The 27,051-nt window shown below is 41.3% G+C and overlaps 1 protein-coding gene across 2 annotated transcripts in view; it reads left to right on the top strand.

The window, feature by feature from the left end:
• Window positions 1-27,051, top strand: part of LOC140201612 (probable methyltransferase TARBP1) — a 398,438-nt gene that overhangs the window by 125,277 nt on the left and 246,110 nt on the right. For both annotated transcript variants that reach the window (XM_072265981.1, XM_072265979.1), the window contains 2 exons: window positions 5,065-5,226; window positions 8,245-8,438. In XM_072265981.1, coding sequence (XP_072122082.1) covers window positions 5,065-5,226; window positions 8,245-8,438 — 356 coding nt within the window. The remainder of the gene's footprint in view (window positions 1-5,064; window positions 5,227-8,244; window positions 8,439-27,051) is intronic.

Raw genomic sequence — 27,051 nt, 5'->3', positions numbered from 1 at the left:
CATTTCTATTCTGATATGTCTATCCACGGCCTCCTCTACTGTAAAGATGAAGTCACACTCAAGTTGGAGGAACAACACCTTATATTCCGTCTGGGTAGCCTCCAACCTGATGGCATGAACACTGACTTCTCAAACTTCCACTAATGCCCCAACTCCCCCTCGTACCCCATCCGTTACTTATTTATATACACACATTCTTTTTCTTTTTCTCTCTCTCCTTTTTCTCCCTCTATCCCTCTCACTATACCCCTTGCCCATCCTCTGGGTTCCCCCACCTTTCTTTCTCCCTAGGCCTCCTGTCCCATGATCCTCTCATATCCCTTTTACCAATCAACTGTCCAGCTCTTGGCTCCATCCCTCCCCCTCCTGTCTTCTCATATAATTTTGGATCTCCCCCTCCCCCTCCCACTTTCAAATCTCTTACTAGCTATTCTTTCAGTTAGTCCTGACGAAGGGTCTTGGCTTGAAACGTCAACTGTACCTCTTCCTAGAGATGCTGCCTGGCCTGCTGCGTTCACCAGCAACTTTGTGTGTTGCTTCCATTACACAGAAATGATTTCCCTGTGTATACCTCCCATGTATATATTCTCATTTAGGTGGGGAAAAGGAATGAATAAATGAATTTAAAAAAAAAATAGAGTAATATAAAATCCACGTTATAACACGTATTTCTTGAGACAGGTACATCACTGCCTATTTTTGCTTCCGTTTAGTTTATCAGTACTTTTAAAGTTAGCCAAACCTCATGGCTCTTCTGGAGGAGGTGAGGGCTGCCCTCGGAGAACTGACAGTCTCTTCCTAAAATCCTTCTCTCGTCCTGTTCCCGTCCCCTGCTTTCAAGGTTCTCTTACTATTTCCCAAGCAGCTCAGGACAACTGCTCAGCCAGAGTTTCTCTTGGTTTGACCACGCTAATGGACAGTCCTCTGTTGTTCATGTCTGTAGTCGCCTCCTCCACTGTCTGGTACAGTCGCATCCCTTCTTGGTAAAATACTCTCAGTTTAGCAGGGTATGGGGTTTGGAATTTAATCTTTTTTTGCTTTATTATTCGTTTTGCTTTGGAATGTTCCTTCCGTTTCTGTAGGACTGCCAGGGAGTAATCATGATCGAAGTATCCTAACTTCCCATTCCAAAACACCCTCTTCTTACCCCAGGCCCTTCGTAGAATCTCCACCTTGCTCTTGAATCGAAGGAATCTAAGTACTATAGAACGTGGTTTATCTTCTGTGTCTCCGGGAGGCTGCTGGACAAGCGAACAGTGCGCCCTTTCAATTTTAATCTCCGTAGTCTGAGGAATCTCCAGCGCTTCCGGTAGCAGCTTGTCTATAAAGTCCATCATTGACAATCCCTCCGCTCCTTCGGGAACATTATAAATCCTGATATTTTTCCATCGCGATTTTTCCTCCTGGTCAAGCAATTTACTTTCCTGTTGATTTAATATTTTTATCGTCTTACTTAGTATCTGTTCCATGTTTTGCGTGCAATCTTCCATCTTCTCAATTTGAGTCTCTGCCACGGCTATTTTCTGATTGATGTTGGTGAGCTCTGACTTTATATCATTGAGTTGCTGCTTTATATCTTTTTGGACTTCCCTTACCTCTTCCAGAATCCTTATCATATTTGCCGCTTCGCCTGCACTTGGCCCATCTTCAGCTGCGTCGCCACGCGCACGTGTAGGAGAGCCGCGCGCTGTACCTCCCTCTTCCATAGGCTCCGCAGTGGTGCTTTTTTTTATCTCGATTCTTTCTCCCCATTCTTGCCCCCCTTATCAATTCAGATATTTTCGAAAGATCTTATATTTGATGGATTAACGGGGCAAAATATGCGTTTTTCCGGAGGAGCTGTTGATTTAAACTGCCATTCTGAACGATGATGTCACCGGAACCCCTCTCCCAACCTGTTTTAATGCCATGGATCAATACCATTCAGTAAGAGGTCTGTGGATCCCAGGTTGGGAACGCCTGGTTTTGAGAGAATAGTGAAAAAAAAACATCCAGTGAGCAGCACTCTGTGAGTGAAAATGGCTTGTTTAATGAGAGAGGTCAGAGAAGAATGGCCAGACAGGAAGGCGACAGTCATGTTTTACAACAATGGTGTGCAGAAAAGCATCTCTGAATGCACAACTTGACAAATATTGAAGTAGATGGGCTACAGCTGCAGAAGACCATGAACATACACTCAGTGGCCTCTTTATTAGGTACAGGAGGTAGTGATTAAACTGACCACTGAGTGATAAAGTGAAATAACATTTCCAATACAGCATCCATAATCTTGGTATTATTTAAATGGAAATCTAATAACATTTCTTGTTTAAATCTATGCCATTGATTTTTTTTTTAATTTTTGATGCTCGTGAAGTTACAGCCAAGTTGTAGGCTGCAGTTGTTTTCAACTCATTTGCAGGATGTGTCCATTGTTGGCAAGTCCAGCATTTAATGCCCTTTACTATTCTCCTCTTGTATGTTATGGTGAGTCTCTGCTGTAAACTACTGCAGGTTCACATTACAGTGCTATTGGGTTAGCCAGCTATTATGAAGGACTCTTTGTGTTGGAAGTTGTCCTAAAGGTGGTGTTCTGATGCACCAGCTATCCCTGTCCTTGCTGGCTAAAGTCTTAGATGTGAAAGATGCTGTTCAAGTATGGTAGGTAAGTAACCAGTATTTATTTTATAGGGAGTTCTTGTTGCCATTGTGTACCAACGATGGATGCAGAGCTTTAATTTCAGATTTGCAGCATCTGCAATGTTTTTAACCTGTAGTTTTGTCCTCTTCTCTGAGACATAGGAGCAGAATTAAGCCATTCGGCCCATCAAAATCTGTTCTTTCGTTCCATCACTGCTGATATACTGTTCCCTTGAACCCATTCTCTTGCCTTCTCCTGGTAATCTTTGATGCCCTTACAGTGTCCTTTCATTTCTCCTTCTATTGAAAGTTCATTGACCTGAACCATTTTGTATTCTCCATAGCTAGCACTTCCACTGTATTTTATTTTGATTTTACTTAGTGGACTTGCTCATTACCTGACTATTTTGTGATGTAAAACATTTTTTTCAGTCAAACGTATTTTGTGATGTAAAACATTTTTTTTCAGTATTGTCGAGGTCCCACTGCAAATAGGCATGGCTGCTTCATTCACTGGAAAATATAGATGTCCGTAAGATATAGGAGTAGAATTAGGCCATTTGGCCCATCGAGTCTGCTATGCCATTCCATTGTGGCTGATTTATTATCCCTCTCAACTCCATTCTCCTGCCTTCTCCCGTAACCTTTGATGTCCTGGCTAATCAAGAACTTCTCAACCTCCACTTTAAATAAACCACATGACCTGGCTTGCACAACTGTCTATGGCAATGAATTCCACAGATTCACACTCTGATGAAATAAATTCGTTCTCATCTTTGTTCTAAAGGGTCATACTTCTATCCTGAGGCTGTGCCCTCTGGTCCTAGACCCTCCCACTATTGGAAACATCCTCTCCATGCCCACTCTGTCTAGGCTTCTTAAATATTTGACACATTTCTTCTTATTCTTCTAAACTCCAGTGAGTATAGGCCTAGAGCCATCAAACACTCCTCATACTGGGATTAACCCTGACCTTCCTGGGATCATTCTCGTGAACCTTCCCTGGAACCTTTCCAATGCCAGTATTTCCTTTAGGGACCCAAAACTGCTCACAATTGCTATTAAAGGATTAAATCTTGGTCAGTTTAAAGTAAAGTCATAAATCAAAGAATGCTAATGTAAACCTAGTGCTTTATCTCCTTAAGGGGTTAGATACTGAGTCAAATAAAATACTCATCATCCTCAGCCTCAAATTGGCTTAAGTGATTTCCAACTTGCCCAGTGATGAGCAACTTTGTTGGGAAGAGTTTAAAGATAATAAGCATCAATCTATTTCTATAAAGAGCACTGACTAGTGAAGGTAAACTTTTCCAGTATTTCCACATACCTTTATGCTGTCCGGCATGGTAATTATTTTAAAGGAAAATGCTGAATTTATAAGGGTAAGGTGTTGAGCCAAGTGTTGTATTGAGAATTATCAGTTAAAGCTCCATGTAATCAGACATCAAACGCGGGAGGAGAAGATGGCAGTGCGCTCCGGTGGTGATGTCTGTTATTTGTCAAGTAGGGTGCCGTGCACAATCCTGATTTGATGGAGACGGACGTGAGAGCATAGAGGAACATCTGGTGAAACTTCTGAAATGCCTGCTTCACTGCTGCTGCTACTGTGTGGTCCAGAATCTCTGGAGGAGAAGGCCCCGAGTCTTCGGCTTTGCTTGCTGCTCGGCAGCTGGGGCGGGGTCGAAGCGCTCGGCAGAGGATGGTGCTCGAAGAGGCTGTGTCGGAAGCTCGAAGTTTTGGGAAGGACCCGCTGCGGTTGGGTGCTTCCAATGGTGCTGCATTGGCAAGTTGGCAGTGCTTGGAGGTTCATGGTGGGGAGAGTTCCTCCCTTCTGCTGCCCGCCTGAGATGATGAGTCTATCGGGACTTTGAGACTTTTGTTTTTACCATGCCCATGGTCTGCTGTTTATCAAATTATGGCATTACTTTGCACTGTTGTAACTATATGTTATAATTATGTGATTTTGTCAGTTTTAGTCTTGGTTTGTCCTCTGTTTTCTTGTGATATGATTCTGGAGGAACGTTGTATCATTTTTTAATGCATGCATTTCTAAATGACAATAAACAAGGACTGAGTGTCCTCATAATCTAATCTAAACTAATTACCATTCCTTTGTGAAAACAAAACCAAGTAATTTCCGCAGGGTTTATCTGTGATGAATGCAGAGCTTGAGTAAAGTATACATTTAGATTCCATGACGTGAGCCGAAATTTATTTATATGAAAGTGACAAAAAATAGGATGTAAAAATGCCAGTTGAAATTAATCCTTTCTCTTTATTGAATCTTGCTTCAATTGCAGTATATTTTGATAATGCAAACATAAACTTAATTATTGTTTCATTTTCTCAAACATTAGCTGTGTTATTGGCAGAAGAGTAATGAGGGGAAGGAGCCCAATCTCTGCCGTCATTTTTCTAAATTTCTTTTGTTCTTCCTTCATTGAGGTTCTGGATCTTGATAGGTATAGCCTGTACCTTGCTGTGCTGAGTGAGGTGGCGAAGATGCTTTTAGTGGACAACGCAAGGAGAGGGTCTTGGATGAGGAGTTTCATCTCTTCTCTGACACAGGCTTCAATTCGACATCTGCAGGCTGTAAATAACGACAAGGTATGCTACCTTAACCCGATGTTGTTTGCCACCACATCCAGTCTACACTGTCCACTCCACCAAGTCTAATCTTCACTCTCAATTCTACTCGTAATTGGTAACCATATACAAACATTTGTATAACCATATAACCATATAATAATTACAGCGTGGAAACAGGCCATCTCGGCCCTCCTAGTCCGTGCCGAACTCTTACTCTCACCTAGTTCTACCGATTTGCACTCAGCCCATCACCCTCTATTCCTTTCCTGTCCAAATATCTATTCAATTTAACTTTAAATGACAACATCGAACCTGCCTCAACCACTTCTGCTGGAAGCTCGTTCCACGCAGTTACCACTCTCTGAGTAAAGAAGTTCCCCCTCATGTTACCCCTAAACTTTTGCCCTTTAACTCTCAACTCATGTCCTCTTATTTGAATCTCCCCCATTCGCAATGGAAAAAACCTATCCATGTCAACTCTATCAATCCCCCTCAAAATTTTAAACACCTCTATCAAGTCCCTCCTCAACCTTCTACACTCCAAAGAATAAAGACCTTACTTGTTTAACCTTTCTCTGTAACTTAGGAGATGAAACCCAGGCAATATTTTAGTAAATCTCCTCTGTGCTCTCTCAATTTTATTGACATCTTTCCTATAATTCGGTGACCAGAACTGTACACAATACTCCAAATTTGGCCTTACCAATGCCTTATACAATTTCAACATTACATCCCAACTCTTATACTCAATGTTCTGATTGATAAAGGCCAGCATACCAAAAACTTTCTTCACCACCCTATCCACATGAGATTCCACCTTCAGGGAACTATGCACCATTATTCCTAGATCCCTCTGTTCTACAGCATTCTTCAATGCCCTACCATTTACCATGTATGTCCTATTTTGATTAGTCCTACCAAAATGTAGCACCTCACAGTTATCAGCATTAAACTCCATCTGCCATCTTTCAGCCCACTCTTCTAACTGGCCTAAATCTCTCTGCAAGCTTTGAAAACCTACTTCATTATCCACAACGCCACCTATCTTAGTATCATCTGCATACTTACTAATCCAATTTACCACCCCATCATCCGGATCATTAATATATATGACAAACAACATTGGACACAGTACAGATCCCTGAGGTACACCGCTAGACACCGTCCTCCAATCTGACACAGTTATCCACCACCACTCTCTGGCGTCTCCCATCCAGCTACTGCTTAATCCACTTTACTACTTCGATAATAATGCCTAACAATTGAACCTTTCTAACTCACCTTCTATGTGGAATCTTGTCAAAGGACTTACTGAAGTCCATATAGACAACATCCACTGCTTTTCCCTCGTCAAATTTACTAGTAACCTGATCAAAAAAAATTCAATAAGATTTGTCAATCATGACTTTCCACGCACAAATCCATGTTGACTGTTCCTAATTAGACCCTGTCTATCCGGATAATTATATATACCATCTCTAAGAATACTTTCCATCAATTTACCCACCACCGATGTCAAACTCACAGGCCAGTAATTGCTAGGTTTACTGTTAGAACCCCTTTTAAACAATGGAACTACATAAGCAATACGCCAATCCTCTGGCACCATCCCCGTTTCTAATGATATTTGAAGTATTTCTGTCAGAGCCCCTGCTATTTAGACACTAACTTCTCTCAAGGTCCTGCTTAGTGAATACTGAAAAAAAGAAATTGTTCAAAATCTCCCCCATGTGTTTTGGCTCCGCACATAGCCGTCCACTCTGATTCTCTAAGGGACCAATTTTATCCTTCACTATCCTTTTGCTATTAATATAACTGTAGAAACCCTTTGGATTTATTTTCACCTGACTTGCTAAAGCAGCCTCGTATCTTCTTCTAGCCCTTCTAATTTCTTTCTTAAGGTTCTTTTTACATTCTTTATATTCCTTGAGCACCTCATTAACTCCAAGTTCACAAGACAACATTATGGTGAGGTAAGGTGGTAGTCAGCCTCCTGAACAGAGATGGTTTGTGCAACAGGATGTATATTAATTGTAAGAGGTAGTGGGTATTTACGTTATTACAAGGTGGGACATATTCTGACAGAAGGAAAACAGGTCCTTCATCCCAACTGTTCCATGCTTAGGAAGACATCTACAGAAGCTTGTCATATTTACCTGTGTTTGGCTAATATCCCTCAAGTCTTTTCTATTCATAATGCAAGATTTCCTTCCATGAAATAGCTGTTGAATTTATTGCCAGCATTATAGTTGGTTCTTCTGGTACTAATCCACAGACAACCTGAGTTATTGCTTTCAATTTCCCAGCTTGAGGCTTAAAATTTGAAGATCAAGTTGCTCATTTCTACCCTGGAAGTTCGAGGACAAAGTACTGTTCTGGGCTTTCTGTATTAGATGAAAGATAAATTAATCAAAATCAGGTTTAATATCACAGTATATGTCGTGAAATTTGTTAACTTTGTGGCAACAGTACAATGCAATACGTGATAAATATAGAAAGAATTTTTCTTCAGGTGCTACGGTTTCCTCCCACAGTCTGAGGAAGTACTAGTTAGTAGGTTAATTTCTCATTGTAAATTGTCCTGTGATTGGGCTGGGGTTAAATTAGGGGTTGCTGGGCGGCGCAGCTTGAAGGACCAGAGGGGCGTGTTCCGTGCTGTATCTCAATACAGGGCCCATATTGGAGCTATTTTTAAAAACTTCTGCAACTTCAACCCTGTGCAGAAGCCTCCCCCCTCACCCTGCACCCCCACCCCATCCCCGTACCAGACAGTGACACAGCCAGTCAGAATGCTGTGAGTGGTACAGCTGTAGAAGTTTTCAAGTTTTTTTAGGTGTCAAACAAATCCAATTTTGTTAGTTGCTGACTGGTGCATTTAAAGTTCACTCTAGTTCTACTAATTTATATTAATTGTATTTAAAATATGTTTCATCTTGATATGAAAATTTATGGAAACCACAAATGATTGTCACTTACAGATAGGTGTATATAAGGTATCTGATTTTGTTAAAAGTTGCTTGATTTTTTTTGTCATAGGTCCTAAAGCTCGAGAGACAAATCCAGATGGTGGTTGCTCAAGCCTCTTTAGCTTGGGTTTCCAGGATGACTGCCCAGTATCCAGAGCTGTACCTTGACTCCCTTGATGTGGTCAAGACACTAGGAAAATTGATCTTCATTAGCCCTTTCAACCATAAGCTTGAGAAACCTTTCTGCAGCAACAAAAACAATGGGTATGAAATAGGAGAAGCTGCAATTTTAATAATCAAATTCAATGTGTAGTGTAAAAATGTAATATTCATTTTGTTTTTTCTATTTACAACATACCCCTAATGATAAACACAAGAGGTTCTGCAGGTGCTGAAAATCTTGACCAACACACAAAAAATGCTGGCGGAACTCAGCAAGTCAGGCAGCATCTATGGAAATGAATAAACTGTTGATGTTTTGGGCCAGGAACCTCCTTCAAGTGTGGAAAGGAATGGGGAAGACATCAGAATAAGAAGGAGAAGGGGCGAGGAAGGAATACGAGCTGGCAGGTGATAGTGAGGGGGAAGGTGGGTGGGGGGAGGGGAAATGAAGTAAGAAATTGGACGATGATAGGGTGAAAGATAAAGGGCTGAAAGAGGAGGAGCAGGTACCCCTCCTCCTTCCCTTTTTTCCATGGTCCATTGTACTCTCCTAACAGGTTCCTGCGTCTTCAGACCTATCATCTTCCAACTTCTGAAGAGTCTGTGTGTGTGAAATCTCTTGACCTAGCTTAGACAGTAAGACATAGGAGCAGAATTAGGTCATTCGGACCATCGGGTCTGCTTCACCATCATAGCTGATTTATTATCTCTCTAAACCCCATTCTCCTGTCTTTTCCCCATACCCTTTGATGCCCTGACTAATCAAGAACCTATCAACCTCTGCTTTAAATACATCTAACGACTTAGCTACCTCAGTCATTTGTGGCAATGGTTTCCACAGATTCAAGAAATTCCTCCTCGTCTCCGTTCTAAAGGGAAGTCCCTCTATTCTGAGGCTGTACCTTCTGTTCCTAGTCTACCCACTATAGCAAATATCCTCACCACATCCACTGTTTCTAGTTCTTTAAATATTCAATAGATTCTAATGAGATTCCCCCTTTTTTATTAACCTAAACTCTAGTGAGTATAGGACCAGAGCCATTAAACACCACTCATATGTTAATCCTTTAATTCCTGAGGTCACTCTTGTAAGTTTTCTTTGGACCCTCTCTAATGCCAGCACATCTTTTCTTAGATAAGGAGCATAAAACTTCTCACGATACTTCAAGTGCTGTCTGACCAATGCTTTATAACCAACAGGCATTACATCCTTGCTTTTATATTCTAGTCCTCTCAAAATGCTAATATCGCATTTTCCTTCCTTACCACCGATAGAACAAGTACAGAGCTTTTCCTACTTAGGAAGCTGGGTGACATCCGATGGCAGGTGCGACATGGACATCAAAAGAAGAATAGGGATGGCAAAAGACACCTTTATGAGAATGAAGAGTACACTGACCAACACTAAACTAGGCATGACAACCCGCCTCAGAGCACTGAAATATTCCAGTTATGTTATATGGCTCAGAATGTTGGACAATATCTAGTAACATGAGGAAACAAATTGAAGCAGCAGAGATGTGGTTTTTGAGGAGGATGCAAAGAATATGGACGAAATGAATATCTAATGAGGATGTCATGAGCAGAGCAAGCACAAAAAGAAAAATAATGTATGAGATCATGAAAAGGCTGTTATGAATCAGCAGCAATAGAGATAAATTTGAGTCGAGTTCTTATAAAATAAACAATGACATTTATTAACCTCTGCTCAAATTAACATGGAACAGTAAACGAATGATTAACTTAAACGGATGTTAACAGCGTTATGCTTCTATAGTTATCAAACAATCAAACTTAAAGACAATTCCCAACAGATCCCATTTAAGGTCTTAAGGTGGTAGTTTAATAAGTCCTTATGATTTATGAAGTAACTGAGAGGAAAGACTTCCCAAACCTTGCGATGAAGAAAAGTCGAAACTGCGGTCGCCGGTTCCAGCCGAGAAATACCTTTTCCGAAGTTATGATGCAGAATATGAGTTCTCAAAGTAACTGACCTTTCTGACAGAAGTGGTCATCGCACAACCCAAACCGTGTAAGGGTTAACAAAACGTGCGAGCCACGTACGGACGGTTCCAGATGTCAGTCACACCCATAATGCACCGAATGCCGCTGATTAACCCCAATCCCTCTGGGGTTCATTCGCGTTCTTCACTCTCACTCTCTCTTTTTCTCCGATGGCGTAACTACCAATGATGAGTTCCTACCAAAATGAACTACGCAACAACTGCAGACTCCCTTGTATACCAGTTAGAACAGGCCATCATGTGACATCACATCACCCCACTATCACAAGACACTTACATCATTCTAATGGCTCAAGATCATTACATCATTCCAATAGCATAAGACAATTACATCATATTCACGAGATACTCACGGGACAGGTAACAAGACAACGTGACTTCGTTGGACATGTGATTAGGAAGGAAGAGTTAGAATGCACAGTAGATTGAAGGGAAGAAAGCAAGAGAAAGGCAAAGACAAATGATGATGGAGACAGTAGCCAGAGAACTGGAAATGAATACCAATAAATTGATCCACTTGACCCAAAACAGGAGTGTGTGGGCCATGGCAGTCAAAGCTCAAACCTGGCATGGCACCTGATGATGATGATAACCACAGATAGATCTGCAAGTTAACCTTTAAGGAATCCTGCACAAGGACTCACAAACAACAGGAATTCTGCAGATGCTGGAAATTCAAGCAACACACATCAAAGTTGCTGGTGAATGCAGCAGGCCAGGCAGCATCTCTAGGAAGAGGTGCTGCCTGGCCTGCTGCGTTCACCAGCAACTTTTATGTGTGTTGCAAGGACTCACAAGTCTCTTTGCACCTTTGATTTCTGAATTTTCTCCCTGTTTAGAAAATAGTATGTGCTTTATTCCTTCTACCAAAGTGCATGACCATTCAGTTCCATGCACTCTCTTCCATCTGCCACTGATTTGCCCATTCTCCTAATCTATTCAAGTCCTTTTGCAAATTCTCTGCACCTCAACATTACCTGCCCCTCCACCTATTTTCATGTTATCTGCAAACTTGGCCACAAAGCCATCATCAAGATAATACGTGAAGAGAAGCAGTCCAAACACTGACCCCTGTGGAACACCTCTCGTCACCGGCGGCCAACCAGAAAAGCCCCTCTTTGTTCCCATTCTTTGCCTCCTGGCAGTCAGCCAATCTTCTATCCATGCTGAGAACTTTCCTCTTACCTTGTTTTGCAACCTCATGTGTGGCATCTTGTCTAAGGCCTTTTGAAAATCCAAGTAAACAACATCCACTGACCCTCCTTTGTCTATCCTGCCTGGTATTTCCTCAAATAATTCCGACAGATTTGTCAGGCAAGATTTCTCTTTAAGGAAACCATGCTATTTTACCATGTGCTTCCTTGTACCCTTAAACCTCATCCTTAATATTAGTGTCCATCATCTTCCCAACCACTGAGGACAGGCTAAATGGCCTATCCTTCCTTTTGCCTCCAGCCCCCCTTAAAGAGTAGAATGACAATTTTAATTTTCCAGTCCTCATAAACAGTTGAAGAATCTAGTGAATCTTGAAAGATCACTCCTAATCTTCCACAATTTCTTCAGCTACCTCTTTCAGAAAGTTGTAAGGTAGTGGTGGATCTGAGCCAGCTATGTTTTGGCCTACTTTAAGTTCTTTTGTGCACATTGTCTTTCTGGATAAATGGATTGCTGTAGCAGGGTACTATCCCATAGAATTGAAAGTGAAGAACGTAAGATTAATTCTTATTCTGGCTTCTTCCCCCATTCCTTTCCAGACCTGATGAAGGGTCTCGACCTGAGATATTGACTCCAAAGATACTGCCTGACCTGCTGAGTTCCACCAGCATTTTGTGTAAGTTCCAAATCAATTTAGTGGCTTGGTAGGCTGTTTCAGTGGATTATTAAAAGGTGGTGAAAATATAAATAAAGCCCGAAATCTTGAACTTAAAACAGAAACGGTTGCAAACAATTAGCTGGACAGGCAGCATCTTTGGAAAGAGAAACAGAGTTAATGTTTAATGGATGTTGGTCACAGATTGGATGGAGATGTTTGGACAGAACTGGAAAATAAATTAAAAGGGTATTTTTAAATTGCAAAGAAGATGGTGGGAGCGTCGGCTAGAACAAATGGAATATCTAATAAGGAGAGCTTGAGGTAATATTTGAGTTAGGAGTAAATGAATTTCTTATATAAACCCTCCATTCTTCACCCAGAACAGAAGCATAGTTTGGTTTCTCTTTCCATTGCTTGACTGGCTGCATTTTTCAGGTTTTTTTGGTTTCTGATTCAAATGGCAGCATCTCTAGTTTTATTTGGCTTTTTGATTGCTTTTAATTACCTTTTTCTATCTGTGTTATACCCAACAGTTTAGGCTGAATTAACACTGAAAGAAAATTTGAACCATTGTTCTGTCAGTCTTTTATCTGTGAGATTGGATTTTTTTTTCTCTTCTACCTGATATGTTAACTCAGTTTCCTGAACCACATATACTGACTGATAGATAGACAGATGCTGATCCCAAGGGGAATTACAGTGTGTCAGTAGCATTGCAAGTGCACAGATATACAAATATTAGAAGAGAAGTGAGGAAGAAAAAGAAAAGTTACTTCAAACAGTCTAACAGGAGGGCGTCATCACTTCCCTGGTTATAGGTTGACTCATTATAGAACCTGATGGCCGAGGGTAAGAATGACCTCATATAGCACTCTTTGGAGCAGCGCAGTTGTCTTCGTCTATTACTAAAAATGCTTCTGTATTCAGCCAAGGTGGCATCCAGAGGGTGAAAAACATTGTCCAGAATTGCCAGGATTTTCCGTCGGGTCCTTTGTTCTACCACAGCCTCCAGTGTGTCCAGTTTGACTCTTATAACAGAACCAGTCTTTCTAATTATTTTATTGAGCCTGTTGGCATCACCCGTGTTGATGCCATTGCCCCAGCACATCACCGCATAGAAGATTGCACTGATGACAACAGACTGGTAGAACATGTGAAGAAGGGGCCTGCATAACCCAAAGGACCTCAGTCTCCTCAGGAAGTAGAGGCGACTCTGGCCCTTCTTGTACACAGCCTCTGTGTTGGTGCTCCACTCAAGTCTGTTGTCGAGGTGCACCTGCAGGTACTTGTAGGCCCTCACCACATGCACATCCTCACCATCAATAGTAACAGGGAGCAATGCAGACTTAGGTTTCCTGAAGTCCATCACCATCTTTTTTGTCTTACTGGCGTTGAGCTGCAGATGATTCAGCTTGCACCATTTGACAAAGTCCTCCACCAGGGCCCTGTGTTCATCCTCCCATCCTCCCTTTATACACCCAACTATTGCTGAGTCGTCAGAGAATTTCTGCAGATGACGTGATTCAGCGTTGTATCTAAAGTCTGAGGTATACAGGGTAAACAGGAAGGGAGCCTTCCTTTGAGGCCCCAATACTGCTTATAGCTATGTCTGACACGCAGCTCTGAAGCCGCACAAATTGTGTTCTGCCAGTCAGGTAGTCCATTATCCAGGATGCAATGCAGAAGTGCCAACCTGCATTGAACAGAGCTCTTCTGCCAGAAATGAGGGCTGTGTGGTATTGAAGGCAATTGAGAAATCAAAAACATGATCCTCACAGTTCTGCCCTGCTTATCCAAATGGGAGTAGGCTCTGTTCAGCAGGTAGATGACAGCATCATCGACTCCAGTGTGCTCCTGGTAGACAAACTGCAGAGGATCGAGGTCTGATCTGACCAGGGGTCAGAGGTGAGCCAGGACCAGTCTCTCTAGAGTCTTCATGATTTGTGAGGTCAGGGCCGCGGGACAGTACTCATTCAAGATTTTCGGTTGGCCCTTGTTGGGTATTGGGACCACACATGATGTTTTCCACACTGTCTGGACCCTTTCCAGGCTGAGACTCAGATTGAAAATGCGCTGGAGAACTCCACACAGCTGCTCAGCACACTCCTTCAAGACATTGAGGTTCACACCATCCAGTCCCAATGCGTTATTGTGTCTGATTTTTCCCAGAGCCCTTCTCACCTGCTCAGTAGTGAAGGTGAGTCCATGATGACTGGGGAGTAGGTGGGAGGTATAGATTGGGATGATAGAAGTTGGTATGTGAAGATGTAGATTATGGGTGCAGGGCATAGAGGGGGATGTAGGTATTGGTAACCTGTGTTGTTCATCCATGTATTGAACTGGAGGGGAGAAGGGAGAGAGGGGAGGTGTTGGTGGTGAGGGAGCACTGGGTGCCTCGGCCACTGAGCTGCTGTACAGGAAGGGGGGTGTGAACAGGAAGGCAATTGTCAAACCTAGTGAAGAATTGGTTTAACTCGTTGGCCCATTCATGGCTGCATTCTGAGGTTCTGCAGCTTGGCTGATTGAATCCAGTGATGTTCTTCATACCTCTCCACACCTCCCGTGTGCTACTCTGCTCAAGCTTGTTCTCCAGCTTTCTCCTGATTTCCTCTTTAGCCACCTTGATCTTCTCCTTTAGCTCCCTCTGCACATGTTACAGTTCCTCCCTGTCTCCTGATCTAAAGGCTCTCTTTTTGTGGTTGGGAAGAGCTTTTAGATCACTGGTGACCTATGATTTGTTGTTCGGAAAGCAGCGAACAGTCCTTGTTGGTGTTACGGTGTCCACACAGAAGTAGATGTAGCCAGTGATGCAATCTGTAAGCCTCTTAATGTCCTCCCCATACGGTTCACAAAACACATTCCAGTCAGTAACCTCAAAGCTGCCTTTAAGGCCTTGATGGCCTCTGGAGACCATTTCTTTACTGTCTTAGTGGTAGCTGGCTGTTGCTGTACTTTGGGCTTGTACAAGGATACGAGGTGAACCAGGCTGTGATCTGATTTTCCAAGTGGGGGGAGAGCTGTGGAGCTGTATGAATCTCTTGCATGCAAGAGGTCCATTGTTTTATTTTCTCTTGTATGACCCTGATCGAAGGTGGGTAGGGTTGTCAAGACAGAAAGATGGTTGAAGTCTCCCAATACTGCAAGCACACAAAATGCCTTCTTCACCACACTTGCCACTTTTAGGGAACTTTGTACTCCTAGAGCACTGTCTTCTGTTACAGAAGGCTCTTTTTTTTTCTCACTTTTATTATATTTCACCAGAATACCTTGGGATTGAGAATTCGTTCTCCGTGCATCAGAAGTGCATGAACTCAGCATAAATACTGAAAGGATAGCATTTCCTCACAAAACTACCTGCTGGCCCTGGCCCTAGTGTGTTCTGCACAATTATCAACATAGTGTCGATCAGGGGCAACTGCGTGCTGCTCTGATGCAAATCATCAAATATTCCCATTCAGGACTACTACAGCTGAAATCAGAGTCACAGCCATGGGTACTTCAGTAAGCAACGTCACTTTAAAGATATTTTTGAAAATCTATTGATAGTCAAAGTTGACGGATTGTAGAGTGCAGACTCAGGTTGTGAGTGTGGTCTCCTTTTAAGAAAACAGAAGCGTGCAAGCCAAGCGTGTCCACAATTACTATTGAAACACAGAGGCTTTAGACCCCAACCCCCACTACTAGTATCCTGCTAGCAAATGTACAGTCTCTGGACAGTAACACTGAAGACTTCAGAGCAAGATTGCAATAGTAACCAGACATCAGGAACCGCTGTGTACTTTGCTTTACGGAAATACGGCTACCTGGACATTTTGAAAGCAGCGCTGCAGCTGGATGCATTCTCTGGACCGCTCAGTCTTTCTGTCTGTGTCCTGTTCACTGAACTTACAACATCTAGCAGTCAAACGTCATCCTTTTTATCTACCGAGGAAGTTTCCTGCCGTCATCCTGGTAGTGATGTCCACTCAACCTTAGGCCAGCGTCAGGAAAGCACTGTAGGATCTAAACTCTGTAATCAGCAGACACAAAACTGCATAATCAGCAGGCACGGAACTGCGTAATCAGGCATGGAACTGCGAAATCAGCAGGCACGAAACTCCGTAATCAGCAGGCACTGAACTGCGCACTCCAATGCCTTCCCTATCATTGTGGGAGATTTAAACCAGACCAGGTTGAAAAAGTCTCTGAACAACTACCACCAACATATCATCTGTGGAACCAGAGGAACCAACACAACTGACCACTGTTACACCACCATCAAGAATGCTTACCATGCCATCTCATGCCCACAATTTGGCAAGTCCAATCACCTGGCTGTACTTCTACTGGCAGATAGGCAAAGTCTAAAGTCCGCAGCACCAGTGGTGAGAAGTCGGAAGGTGTGGTCAAGGGAGGTGGAGGAGCGCCTACAGGACTGTTTTCAGTCAGTGGACTGGACAATACTTAAGGATTCTGGTATTTTAATCCAAGGTTTTTTCAGTCATCAGAAAAGAGGCACAAAACGTGTTACCTCATGATAGTTTCATTACTAGCTGACAGAACAAAGGAAACAGGAGCAGAAGATTGTAGCAGAAAGCAGCTTAAAGACAAAACTAAGATGCCAAGAAGATTAAGACTAAAATACTAAGATGGCGTGCTTTGTTTATAGCTATTTTATACCACAGAAATAAGGGAAAATTCCCTTCAAATCAATAGACAAACTACTACTATTTCATCGACTCAGGCCTAGGGGCCGGTGTCGGGCAAAAATCAACCAATTAGAAAGCATTTATTCAATACTGCAGTACCAAGTTAACCAATGAAAAAGCACTTGTTCAAGTATCACAGAATAAAGAAACTTCTGGAGTTTTTCAGAATTACATTTTATAGTCACTAGAGGCATATTAAATTGTTATATATTTATTAAGAACTACTTAAAGTACAAGAAAGTAATTAATAGTTAAACTGCAAAGAAAATAACAATTGAACAATCTAATCTATGAATTGAACAGTTGGATCCAACAACCCCCCACCTTTATTCTAAGTCATGGATTTTGAATCATTACATCTGAAAATTAAAAGGCAGAAAAACTATCACATTAAGTATAAAATAATCAAAAAAAAATCTAATTCCTGACAAAAGCTACCAGTGAAATATGTTAACAACAGGAATTCTGCAGATGCTGGAAATTCAAGCAACACACATCAAAGTTGCTGGTGAACGCAGCAGGCCAGGCAGCATCTCTAGGATGTTCTCTAGATCTTCAGTCCTGACGAAGGGTCTCGGCCTGAAACGTCGACTGCACCTCTTCCTAGAGATGCTGCCTGGCCTGCTGCGTTCACCAGCAACTTTGATGTGTGTTGAGTGAAATATGTTCCTTGGTCAGCGTCGATATGACATGGTAATCCCCATCTAGGAATACAGACTGGTCAGAGATTTTGCTGTGTGTGTGGCAGTGCTGGAATAGCTTCCACCCATCTTGTTTACTATTACCAATACATATGACACTTTGGTAAAGAAGTGTAGGCCACTTGTAAGTGTAAAGATTGATCAGGTGGAGCAGGAACACTTAATTGTGGTAGCTTTTCTGCTGTTCCAGGATTTGTCATGCCTCTTTTAATGTTTGTCGAGCATTGGGACAATTTGTTAATCATCCTTTGCACTCCAATGTGTCCTAGGGAGTGTATTTACTGTGATACAAAGTTCATTTCCAGTTTCCAGGTTCACTGCATGTGTTCTTTCTACTACTTTTATGTCTTTCCCACCCGTGCTGTCTTTTTTGCAATTCCGTCCACGCATGCACTTCCATGGCTTTTTATCATGGTTATTTTGGAGTAACTTTTTCTTTTTAAATTTTTTTATTAATTTTTCAAAATTACAAACTTAATAACAAAGTTGGTACACAGAGATTGGAAAAATGTTCATCAACATATATAAAATGAATTTTAAGTAACATAGATATAAAAGACTTTCAAACTCATAATGAGATTAAACATTAAAAAAGAAGTAAGAAGAAAAAATATATATAAACAAAAAAAAACCCCAAAAAAAAGAAAATAAAAAACCCAAGAAAAAAAAACAAAACAGGGCTAGACCAACAGCTTATATCGGACATGTTCAATAATGTCGTTAACTCCGCTCCTCTCCTCATATAATTTAAGTTTAGAAAAAAGATTCGGAAAGGTCAGATTACATCATATGAAAATGTTGCATAAAAGGTTTCCAAGTTTCTTCAAATTTAACCGAAGGGTCAAAAATATCACTTCTAATTTTTTCCAAATTTAAACTTAATATGGTTTGAGAAAACCATTGGAATGTAGTTGGAGGATTAGTTTCCTTCCAGTTCAACAAAATAGATCTTCTCGCCATTAAAGTAACAAAAACTATCATTTGACAGGCTGAAGAAGTCAAAGATCTATGTTCTACCATTGGCAATCCAAAGATTGCCGTAATAGGATGGGGTTTTAAATCAAAACATAGAACTGTTGAAATAATATCAAAAATGTCTTTCCAATATTTTTCCAAAAGTGGACAGGACCAAAACATATGAGTTAAAGAAGCCACTTCAGAGTGACATCTATCACAAGTAGGGTTTATATGGGAATAAAAACGAACTAGTTTATCTTTGGACATATGAGCTCTGTGTACTACTTTAAATTGTATTAAAGTATGTTTAGCATATATAGAAGTACTAACTAATTGAAAAATTTTATCCCATTTCTCTGTAGGTAGGGAAAGTTGAAGATCCCTTTCCCATTCATTTTTAATTTTGTCAGATATATCTGACTGTAATTTCATAATTATATCATAAATTATTGCTATTAATCCCTTCTGCAAAGGATTAAAGCCTAAAATTTTATCAAGAGTGCCAGAAGGATTGGAAGTCGGAAAGGTAGGCAACGTAATATTTAAAAAAATTTCTTATTTGTAAGTATCTAAAAAAGTGGGATCTAGGCAGATCAAATTTCTCAGATAACTGCTCAAAAGACATAAAGCAGTTATCCAAAAATAAATCGCGAAAACATATTATGCCTTTCGTTTTCCATATCAAAAAGGCTTGGTCCATTACCGAAGGTTGGAAAAAAAATTAGATATAATAGGACTTGATAACATAAATTCATTCAGGCCAAAAAATTTATGAAATTGAAACCATATTCGCAATGTATGTTTAACTATAGGGTTGAAAATTTGTTTATTCAATTTAGATAGTGCAAAAGGCAATGAAATTCCTAAAATGGAGGCTAAAGAAAACCCTTGTACAGAATGGCCTTCAAGGTTACCCAATGTGGGCTTGGAGTTATATTCCAATCTTGTGTCCAAAATATTAAGTATCGGATATTAATTGCCCAGTAATAAAAATCTTAGGACAGGCAATGCCAAACCACCTTCTTTCTTAGATTTCTGTAAGTATTTTTTACTTAATCTGGGATTTCTATTTTGCCATATATAAGAAGAAATTTTAGAGTCAATAATATCAAAAAAAGATTTAGGAATAAAAATCTGTATCGCTTGAAATAAATATAAAAATTTGGGTAAAATAATCATTTTAAAAGCATTAATACGGCCAATCAATGATAGAGACAAAGGAGACCATTTGGTAGTCAGTTGTTTAACCTGATTAATTAATGGTAAAAGGTTGAAATTGAATAGATCCTTATGTCTCTTAGTAATTTTAACTCCCAAATAAGTAAAATAATCAGTAATCAATCTAAATGGAGAATTTCTATAAATAGGAACCTGCAAATTTAATGGAAAGAGTTCACTCTTACTTAAGTTCAGTTTATAACCAGAAAAGCTACTAAACTGAGCAAGCAAAGTTAGTACCGCCGGAATAGATTTTCCTGGGTTAGAAATATATAATAGTAGATCATCTGCATATAGTGATAATTTATGAGTCTCATTTCCACGAGTAATACCAAATATATTAGGGGAGAATTTTACATTTTAATACAGCTGTTGTATAACATCCATAAATTCTGGTACTAGTTGGCCTTTCTTGATTGGGATTCCTATAGCCACAAGCAATGGTCTTTGTTTCAGTAAGTTTCCAAACTCATGAATAACTCTGAAACCATTTTGAGGATCAGAGTAGATATTGGCTGATCTTCCTTCTGCCTACTCACAGGCATTAATCTAAACTTTCAGTTCTGCCTGTTGCACAGAGGTAACAGGAGTCACGCTTCCTGATTTCATTATTTTAATTCCAGAAAGAAATGACCAACCAGCCACTTGAAAACCTTTCTCAATCGTCGAGGAGGCATCAGTGTTTAGAATCAGATCACTGGCAGAGTAATAACCAAACTTTAAAACACTTTTGGTTGTTCTTCATTAAAAGCTACTGGATTGTCTGTGTATTTACTGTCCTTTGGCAATTTATTGATGAGCAGTGGTTGATGGATCTGCCACTAGTTTTTCAATACATTGATTAATGATGGTGTCATCTTGACGCTGTTTGTCTAAGACCATAAGATGTAGGACAAGAATTAGGCCATTCAGCCCATCAAGTCTGCTCGCCATTCCATCATGGCTGATCTCAGATCCCACTCAACCCCATATACCTGCCTTCTCACCATAACTTTTGCCTGTCAAGTTTTTCTTTAAATATACCCACGGTCTTGTCCTCCACAGTTGTCTGTAGCAGAGCATTCCACAGATTTACTACCCTCTGGTTAAAAAAAATTCCTCTTTACCTCTGTTTGGAAGGGTCACCCCTCAATTTTGAGGCTGTGCCCTCTAGTCCTGGACACTCCACCATAGGAAACATCCTCTCCACATCCACCTTATATAGTCCTTTCAACATTCGGTAGGTTTCAATAAGAACCCCATGCACTCTTCTAAGTTCCAGTGAGTACAGACCCAAAGCTGCCAAACACTCCTCATGTGATAAACCCTTCATTCCCGTAATCATGCTCGTGAACCTCCTCTGGACTCTCTCCATATCCTTTCTGAGATATGGGGCCCAAATCTGTTGACAATGCTCCAAGTGCGGCCTGACTAGTGTCTTATAAAGCCTCAGCATTATCTCCTTGCTTTTATATTCTATTCCCCTTGAAATAAATGCCAACATTGCATTAGCCTTCTTTACCATAGACTCAACCTGTAAATTAACCTACTGGGAGTCTTGCACGAGGACTCCTAAGTTCCTCTGCACCTCTGGTGTTTGAAACTTCTCCCCATTTAGATAATGGTCCGCACTATTGTTTCCTTTACCAAAGTGCATTATCATACATTTCCCAACACTGAATTCCATCTGCCACATTTTTGCCTATTCTTCCAATTTGTCTAAGTCCTTCTGCAGTGTATTGCTTCCTCAGCACTACCTACCCCTCCACCTACCTCTGTGTTACCGGCAAACTTTGCCACAAAGCCATCCCTTCCATTATCTAAATCATTGACAAACAATGTGAAGAGAAGCGGTCCCAATAATGTCCCCTGAGGAACATCACTACTCACCAGCAGCCAACTATAAAAGGCCCCTTGTATTCCCATTTGCTGCCTCCTGCCTGTCAGCCATTCCTCTAACCATGTCAGTGATTTGTTGTAATGCCATGGGATTTTAATTTGTTAAGCAGCCTCATATGAGTCCTTAACTTCCCTTGTCAGCCACAGTTGCCTAGAGCTGCCAATTGAGAACTCTTTCTTCTGTGGGATATATCTATCCTGCACCTTGTGAACTATTCCCAGAAACTTCAGCTAACTCTCTTCTGCCATCATCCCCACCGCTTTAATCCCATTTATTCAATTGCGATACTGATACGTGTGACCTATGCCTCTCCCTCTTCAGGATTCCTTGATCTTTATTGGAGCAAATTGTAACATGGAGTAGCATGGTAGCGTAGTGATTAACACAACGCTTTACAGTTCCAGCGGACCGGGTTCAATTTCTGCCGCTGCCTGTAAGGAGTTTGCACGTTCTCCCCATGACCACGTTTGTTTCCTCCGGGTGCTCCTGTTTCCTCCCACAGTCCAAAGACCTACTGGTTGGTAGATTAATTGTCCCATAATTAGCTAGGATCAAATTGGGGGTTACTGGGTAGCATGACTCATAGGGTCAGAAGGGCCTGGTCTGCACTGTATGTCAATAAAATAATTAAATTAAAAATAGCTCTCAATCTTAATTGTTCCAATTGCTGCCATCCTCACTTGAGGCACTAAGGGCCGCTGTATAGTCTTGTCCATCCTGTAATTCTTCGAGTTTGTCTGATGTAGGCTGTAATTCTCTGGAGTTTAGATGGTGGCGCTGTGTTGGAAGACTTCGACATGAGCTGTAATTCCTCAAGTGGAGTTCTGAAGTAGGTGTTTCCCAGTGAGGGCACCAGTGTAACTAGCAGGATCACCCAGCTGAAGTCACGGTTGTGCTTTAACATTTTGTTTTAGTTTTTTCTGTCCTCTGCATAATGCACTGCAATTGAATTTCTGTGTTCTTTTGTTCACTTGGCTAATGCAAAGATTTGTTCTGTAGACTTTTTACAGTCTATCATGCTGATTTTGTAGTTTATCGCAAGCGTTGCATTCTTTCAATTAGTTAAAGACTTTACTCGTTCTGTTAACTCTTTCAGTCGCTCACACATTCAATCAAATTGACCATGTGAATTTCAGCAGTAGACATTTTCTGGTTTCTTTTCCTATACTTTCACAATATCACCTAGTAGCCACATCCCAAGAGATTCAACATTGATGGTATATTCTGTCCGGATTCTCTTATTAACCTTATCAAACTGGATTGTTTTATTAAAGAAGCAGCTCAAACCCTCAGTTATCTGCTCCCTTGTAACTGGAGATTCTATAGACTTTGGCCACTTTTAAAATCTTAATTGTACTTACTTTTTATTACTTTGACTGTGATCTTGAAATATTAATAGTTTGCAGCTGCAATTTTAATAGATTGTCCTGTAACCTGCATTTAATTCTGCCTTCCTCATGCTCTGCTAGCTTGCTTGTATTTACGTTTAGTCACACACTCTCTTTGCTCACATCAGTTTAATATCTTTTAACCATCCTCCACTGGTTGTGTGAATTTAATCCAGCATGCGTGTTTAATCCGTGCTCCTAACAGATTTGCATGTGGCTCTACTGAGTTGCATTTCTTTTTTATAAATGTTTTTTAAAATAGTATAGTACGTTTGTAGTTCCTCACTTGTAGCTCTCATCCTTAGATATAGAAAGCCAGATAATTGGGAAAATTAGAGGAAGTTCTTACCTCTTTTGTTGAACGCTAAAAATCCATTTTGTCTGGGCGATTTTTCCAAGTTCTACATCTTTGCAATTGTCCTGCTGACGTTGCCACATGTTGGATTCTGATGTTTTTTATCCAAGGTTCTTTCAGAAGTCAGAAAAGAGACACACAACTTGTTGGTTCATGATCATTTTATGAAGCAGTTGGAGAACATAAGAAACAGGAGTAGAAGCTAGTAGCAGAAAGCAGCTTAAAGACAGACTATTTGGACGCACATTGGGTCTGGTAGGGCTTGCAGTCATTACTTCCTGCAAAGCAAATCCTAACATCACAATTGGCTGTGACGCTTCACTCCCAGATGATCTCAATGCCTTTTATGTGGCATCTGGTAATCTCTGTCTCAGAAGGTGATGATCTTTCCTTGTGGTGAACCCTCACAAGTTATCAGGTCGTGATGGTGTTCTCAGTAGGGCTCTGAAAACCTGTGCCAGCCAACTGGCAGATATGTTCAAGAACATCTTCAATTTCTCACTGCTGCATTTCCCACCTGCTTCAAAAGGGCAGCAACCATACCAGTGCCCAAGAAGAGCAGGGTGAACTGCGTCAGTGACTGTCGCCCAGTTGCACTCTGATGCAGTGATCTAGGAGGTTGATCATGGCTGGAATTAATTCCTGCCTAAGCAAAGACCTGGACTCACTGCAGTTTGCCTATCACCACAATAGTGCTACAGCAGATACAATCTCAGTGGCTCTCCATTTTGCCCTGGATCACCTGCACCAGCTTCTGTTTTTTGACAGTAGCTCAGCATTCAAACTAATCATCCCTCAGTTCTAATCAACAAGCTCCAAAACCTGGGCCTCTGTACCTCCCTCAGCAACTGGATCCTTGACTTTTTAACTGGGAGACCACAGTCTGTGTGAATTAGGAATAACATTTTATTCTTGCTGACAATCAACACTGGTGCATCTCAAGGATATGTGCTACTCTCTCTACACCCATACTTTGTGATTAGGTACAGCTCAAATGCCACCTACAAATTTATTGGTGACATAATTATTACTGGTAAATTGTCAGATAGCGATAAGAAGCCGTACAAGAGCAAGATAGATCACTCACAACACGCTGGAGGAACTCAGCAGGTTAAGCAGCATCCTATCATAGGTCCTCTGCCCCTTCCCTCTACAGTCCTGACAAAGGGTTCCAGCCCGAATCGTCGACTCATCGTTTCCACGGATGCTGCCCGACCTGCTGAGTTCCTCCAGCGTGTTGTGAGTGTTACGTTGACCCTGGCATCTGCAGATTATTTTGTGTGAGTAAGGTAGATCAGCTGGTTGAGTGGTGTTGTAACAGCCTTGCACTCAATGTCAGTAAGACCAAGGAATTGATTTTGGACTTCGAAAGGGGAAGTCAAAGGAACATACACCAGTCCGCTTTGAGAGATGAGAAGTAGAAAGGTGAACAGTTTCCAGTTCCTAGGTATCAACATCTGTAAGGATTATCCTGGGCTCAACATATTGATGCAATTCCAAAGAAAGCACAACAGCAGCTATATTTCATTAACAGTTTGCGGAGATATGGTATGTCACCAAAGACACTCTCAAATTTCAACAGATGTATGGTGGAGAGCATTCTAACCGGTTGCATCACTGTCTGCTATGCACAGGATCCAATAAAGCTGCAGGAATCTGTCAACTCAGCCAGCTCCATCATGGGCAGTAACCTCCCCAGCATGAAGGATATCTTCAAAAATGATATACACACACATACATACACTTATGGTGAGGTTAGGGCCTCTGTCATTCAGAGTTGGCCATGGATATTGCTTCCTAGCTGTCTAGATACACAAACATAGGCAGTACGGTATGGAGAGCAAGCAGTTCCCCATGTAGCAAGCTTCCTCTTTCCACATATCAGATGAACCCAAAGAGACGGCAGAGACCGGTACAGTTTGGTGTCAGCAGCGTCACAGGAGTTGCCAGTCAGCATTGAACTCAATGTAGGACTGCTTTAGGGACTCCAGTTCTGGATTTTTCCCTCGAGGTTTACTCCCAAAGCCTTCCCCATGAGAGGATGTAGCCACAAGGCAGAAGAGATTTGAGGTCAGAGTTTTCCTTCTCCCAGATGAGCTGACAACCATGGCTAACAAGCCGCATTTCCAGTCCAACAATATTGTATCTTGCAGTAGAACGCAACACTCCGTTTTAAAAATGAAATTGCGTCACAAAAACAAACACGCAGTAGAAATGGAGACACAGCACGTTCTACCTGGAAATCTACAAACTAAAAACTAACTGCGTCATCTGGGGTCGACCCTTATATACCCATGGTGCTCATGTCATCACGTGACCTCACATCGGCGGGAAAATCACATCAGGTGACCTCCAAAAGACCATTACATCATTCTCACACAAAAAAACACAGATCTCCTTGAACATGTAACAGACAGTATTCATTGCACTGCCAAAGAAACCAGGTGCAACAGAGTGTGGACAACACAGAACAATTGGTTTAATGAGCCACCTTACAAAAATTTTTACTAAGAATCATCATGCTCAGAATACGAAACAAAATTAAACCAGAGATCAGTGAAGAAACTACCAGCTTCTCAATCAGAAATCACTTGGCAAACACGAGGAAATCTGCAGATGCTGGAATTCTTTCAGTTAGTCCTGATGAAGGGTCTTGGCCCGAAACGTCGACTGTACCTCTTCGTAGAGATGCTGCCTGGCCTGCTGTGTTCACCAGTAGCTTTGATGAGAAATCACTTGGAGTAGAATGACCAGGAGCTAATTAGCTGCAGAATGAAACTGGAGCACAGAGGGAGAACAGAGAGCATGAGATGTCTGGATTGAACCCAGACAAGCTGCAGCTGTAGTAGCTGTCCATGCTTATCATCAGCCTATTCATTCTTAAATAATGAGCTATAAACTAAGTCCTGTGCACAGTACTCCAGCTCAAATCTCACCAGGGGTCAATGTAATTGAAGTAAGATATCTCGAATTTTATCCTTGCAGTAAGATAACCATGCTTGGATTGGAATCTCCTCCACAGTTAAAGAGAAAAGAAACAGTTCTGCAGAAACGGAGTCAGAGGAAGCAGCAATAACTTTGTACGTTACAATTAGATCACTCTTATCCTTCTAAACTGATGACAGTGTAAGCCCAATCTTTTTAAACTGATTCCTGGAGTGAAAGGGTGAACATACAATGGCTCTAGGTCTGTACTCACTGGACTTTAGAAAAGTGAGAGGGGATCTGATTAAAACCTTTTGAATATTGATAGGCCTAGAAAGGGTGGCTGTAGAGAGGAGGTTTCCGATAGTAGGTGATTCTGGGACCAGAGGGCACAGCCTCAGAATAGAAGGATGTCTCTTTAGAACAGAAACAGAGGAATTTCTTTAGCCAGAAGCTGGTGAGTCTGTGGAATTCATTGCCACAGAAGGCTGTAGAGGCCAAATATTCTTGATTAGTAAGGGCGTCAAAGGTTCCAGGAAGAAGACGAGATTGTGGCTGATAGGGATAATCAGTCAGCCACAATGGAATGGCTGCAGCATTCCCTTTATTTCCATATCTCTCTTTGATGTAGAACAGGGCTACTTGGCCCATTGAGTCCATGCTGGCTTGTTAGCCTATTGCCCTGAGAATTGTCCTGTAACCTCTTTTTCTCATATTCCCATTGAGTTCCTCTAGATTCTACCATTAATGTGTGCATTAGGGGCAAT

Source organism: Mobula birostris, chromosome 8, assembly GCF_030028105.1.
Source record: "Mobula birostris isolate sMobBir1 chromosome 8, sMobBir1.hap1, whole genome shotgun sequence".
NCBI classification, from domain to species: domain Eukaryota; kingdom Metazoa; phylum Chordata; class Chondrichthyes; order Myliobatiformes; family Myliobatidae; genus Mobula; species Mobula birostris.
Note: the sequence above shows the minus strand (reverse complement) of the source record. Positions and strands in the feature narration are given on the sequence as shown.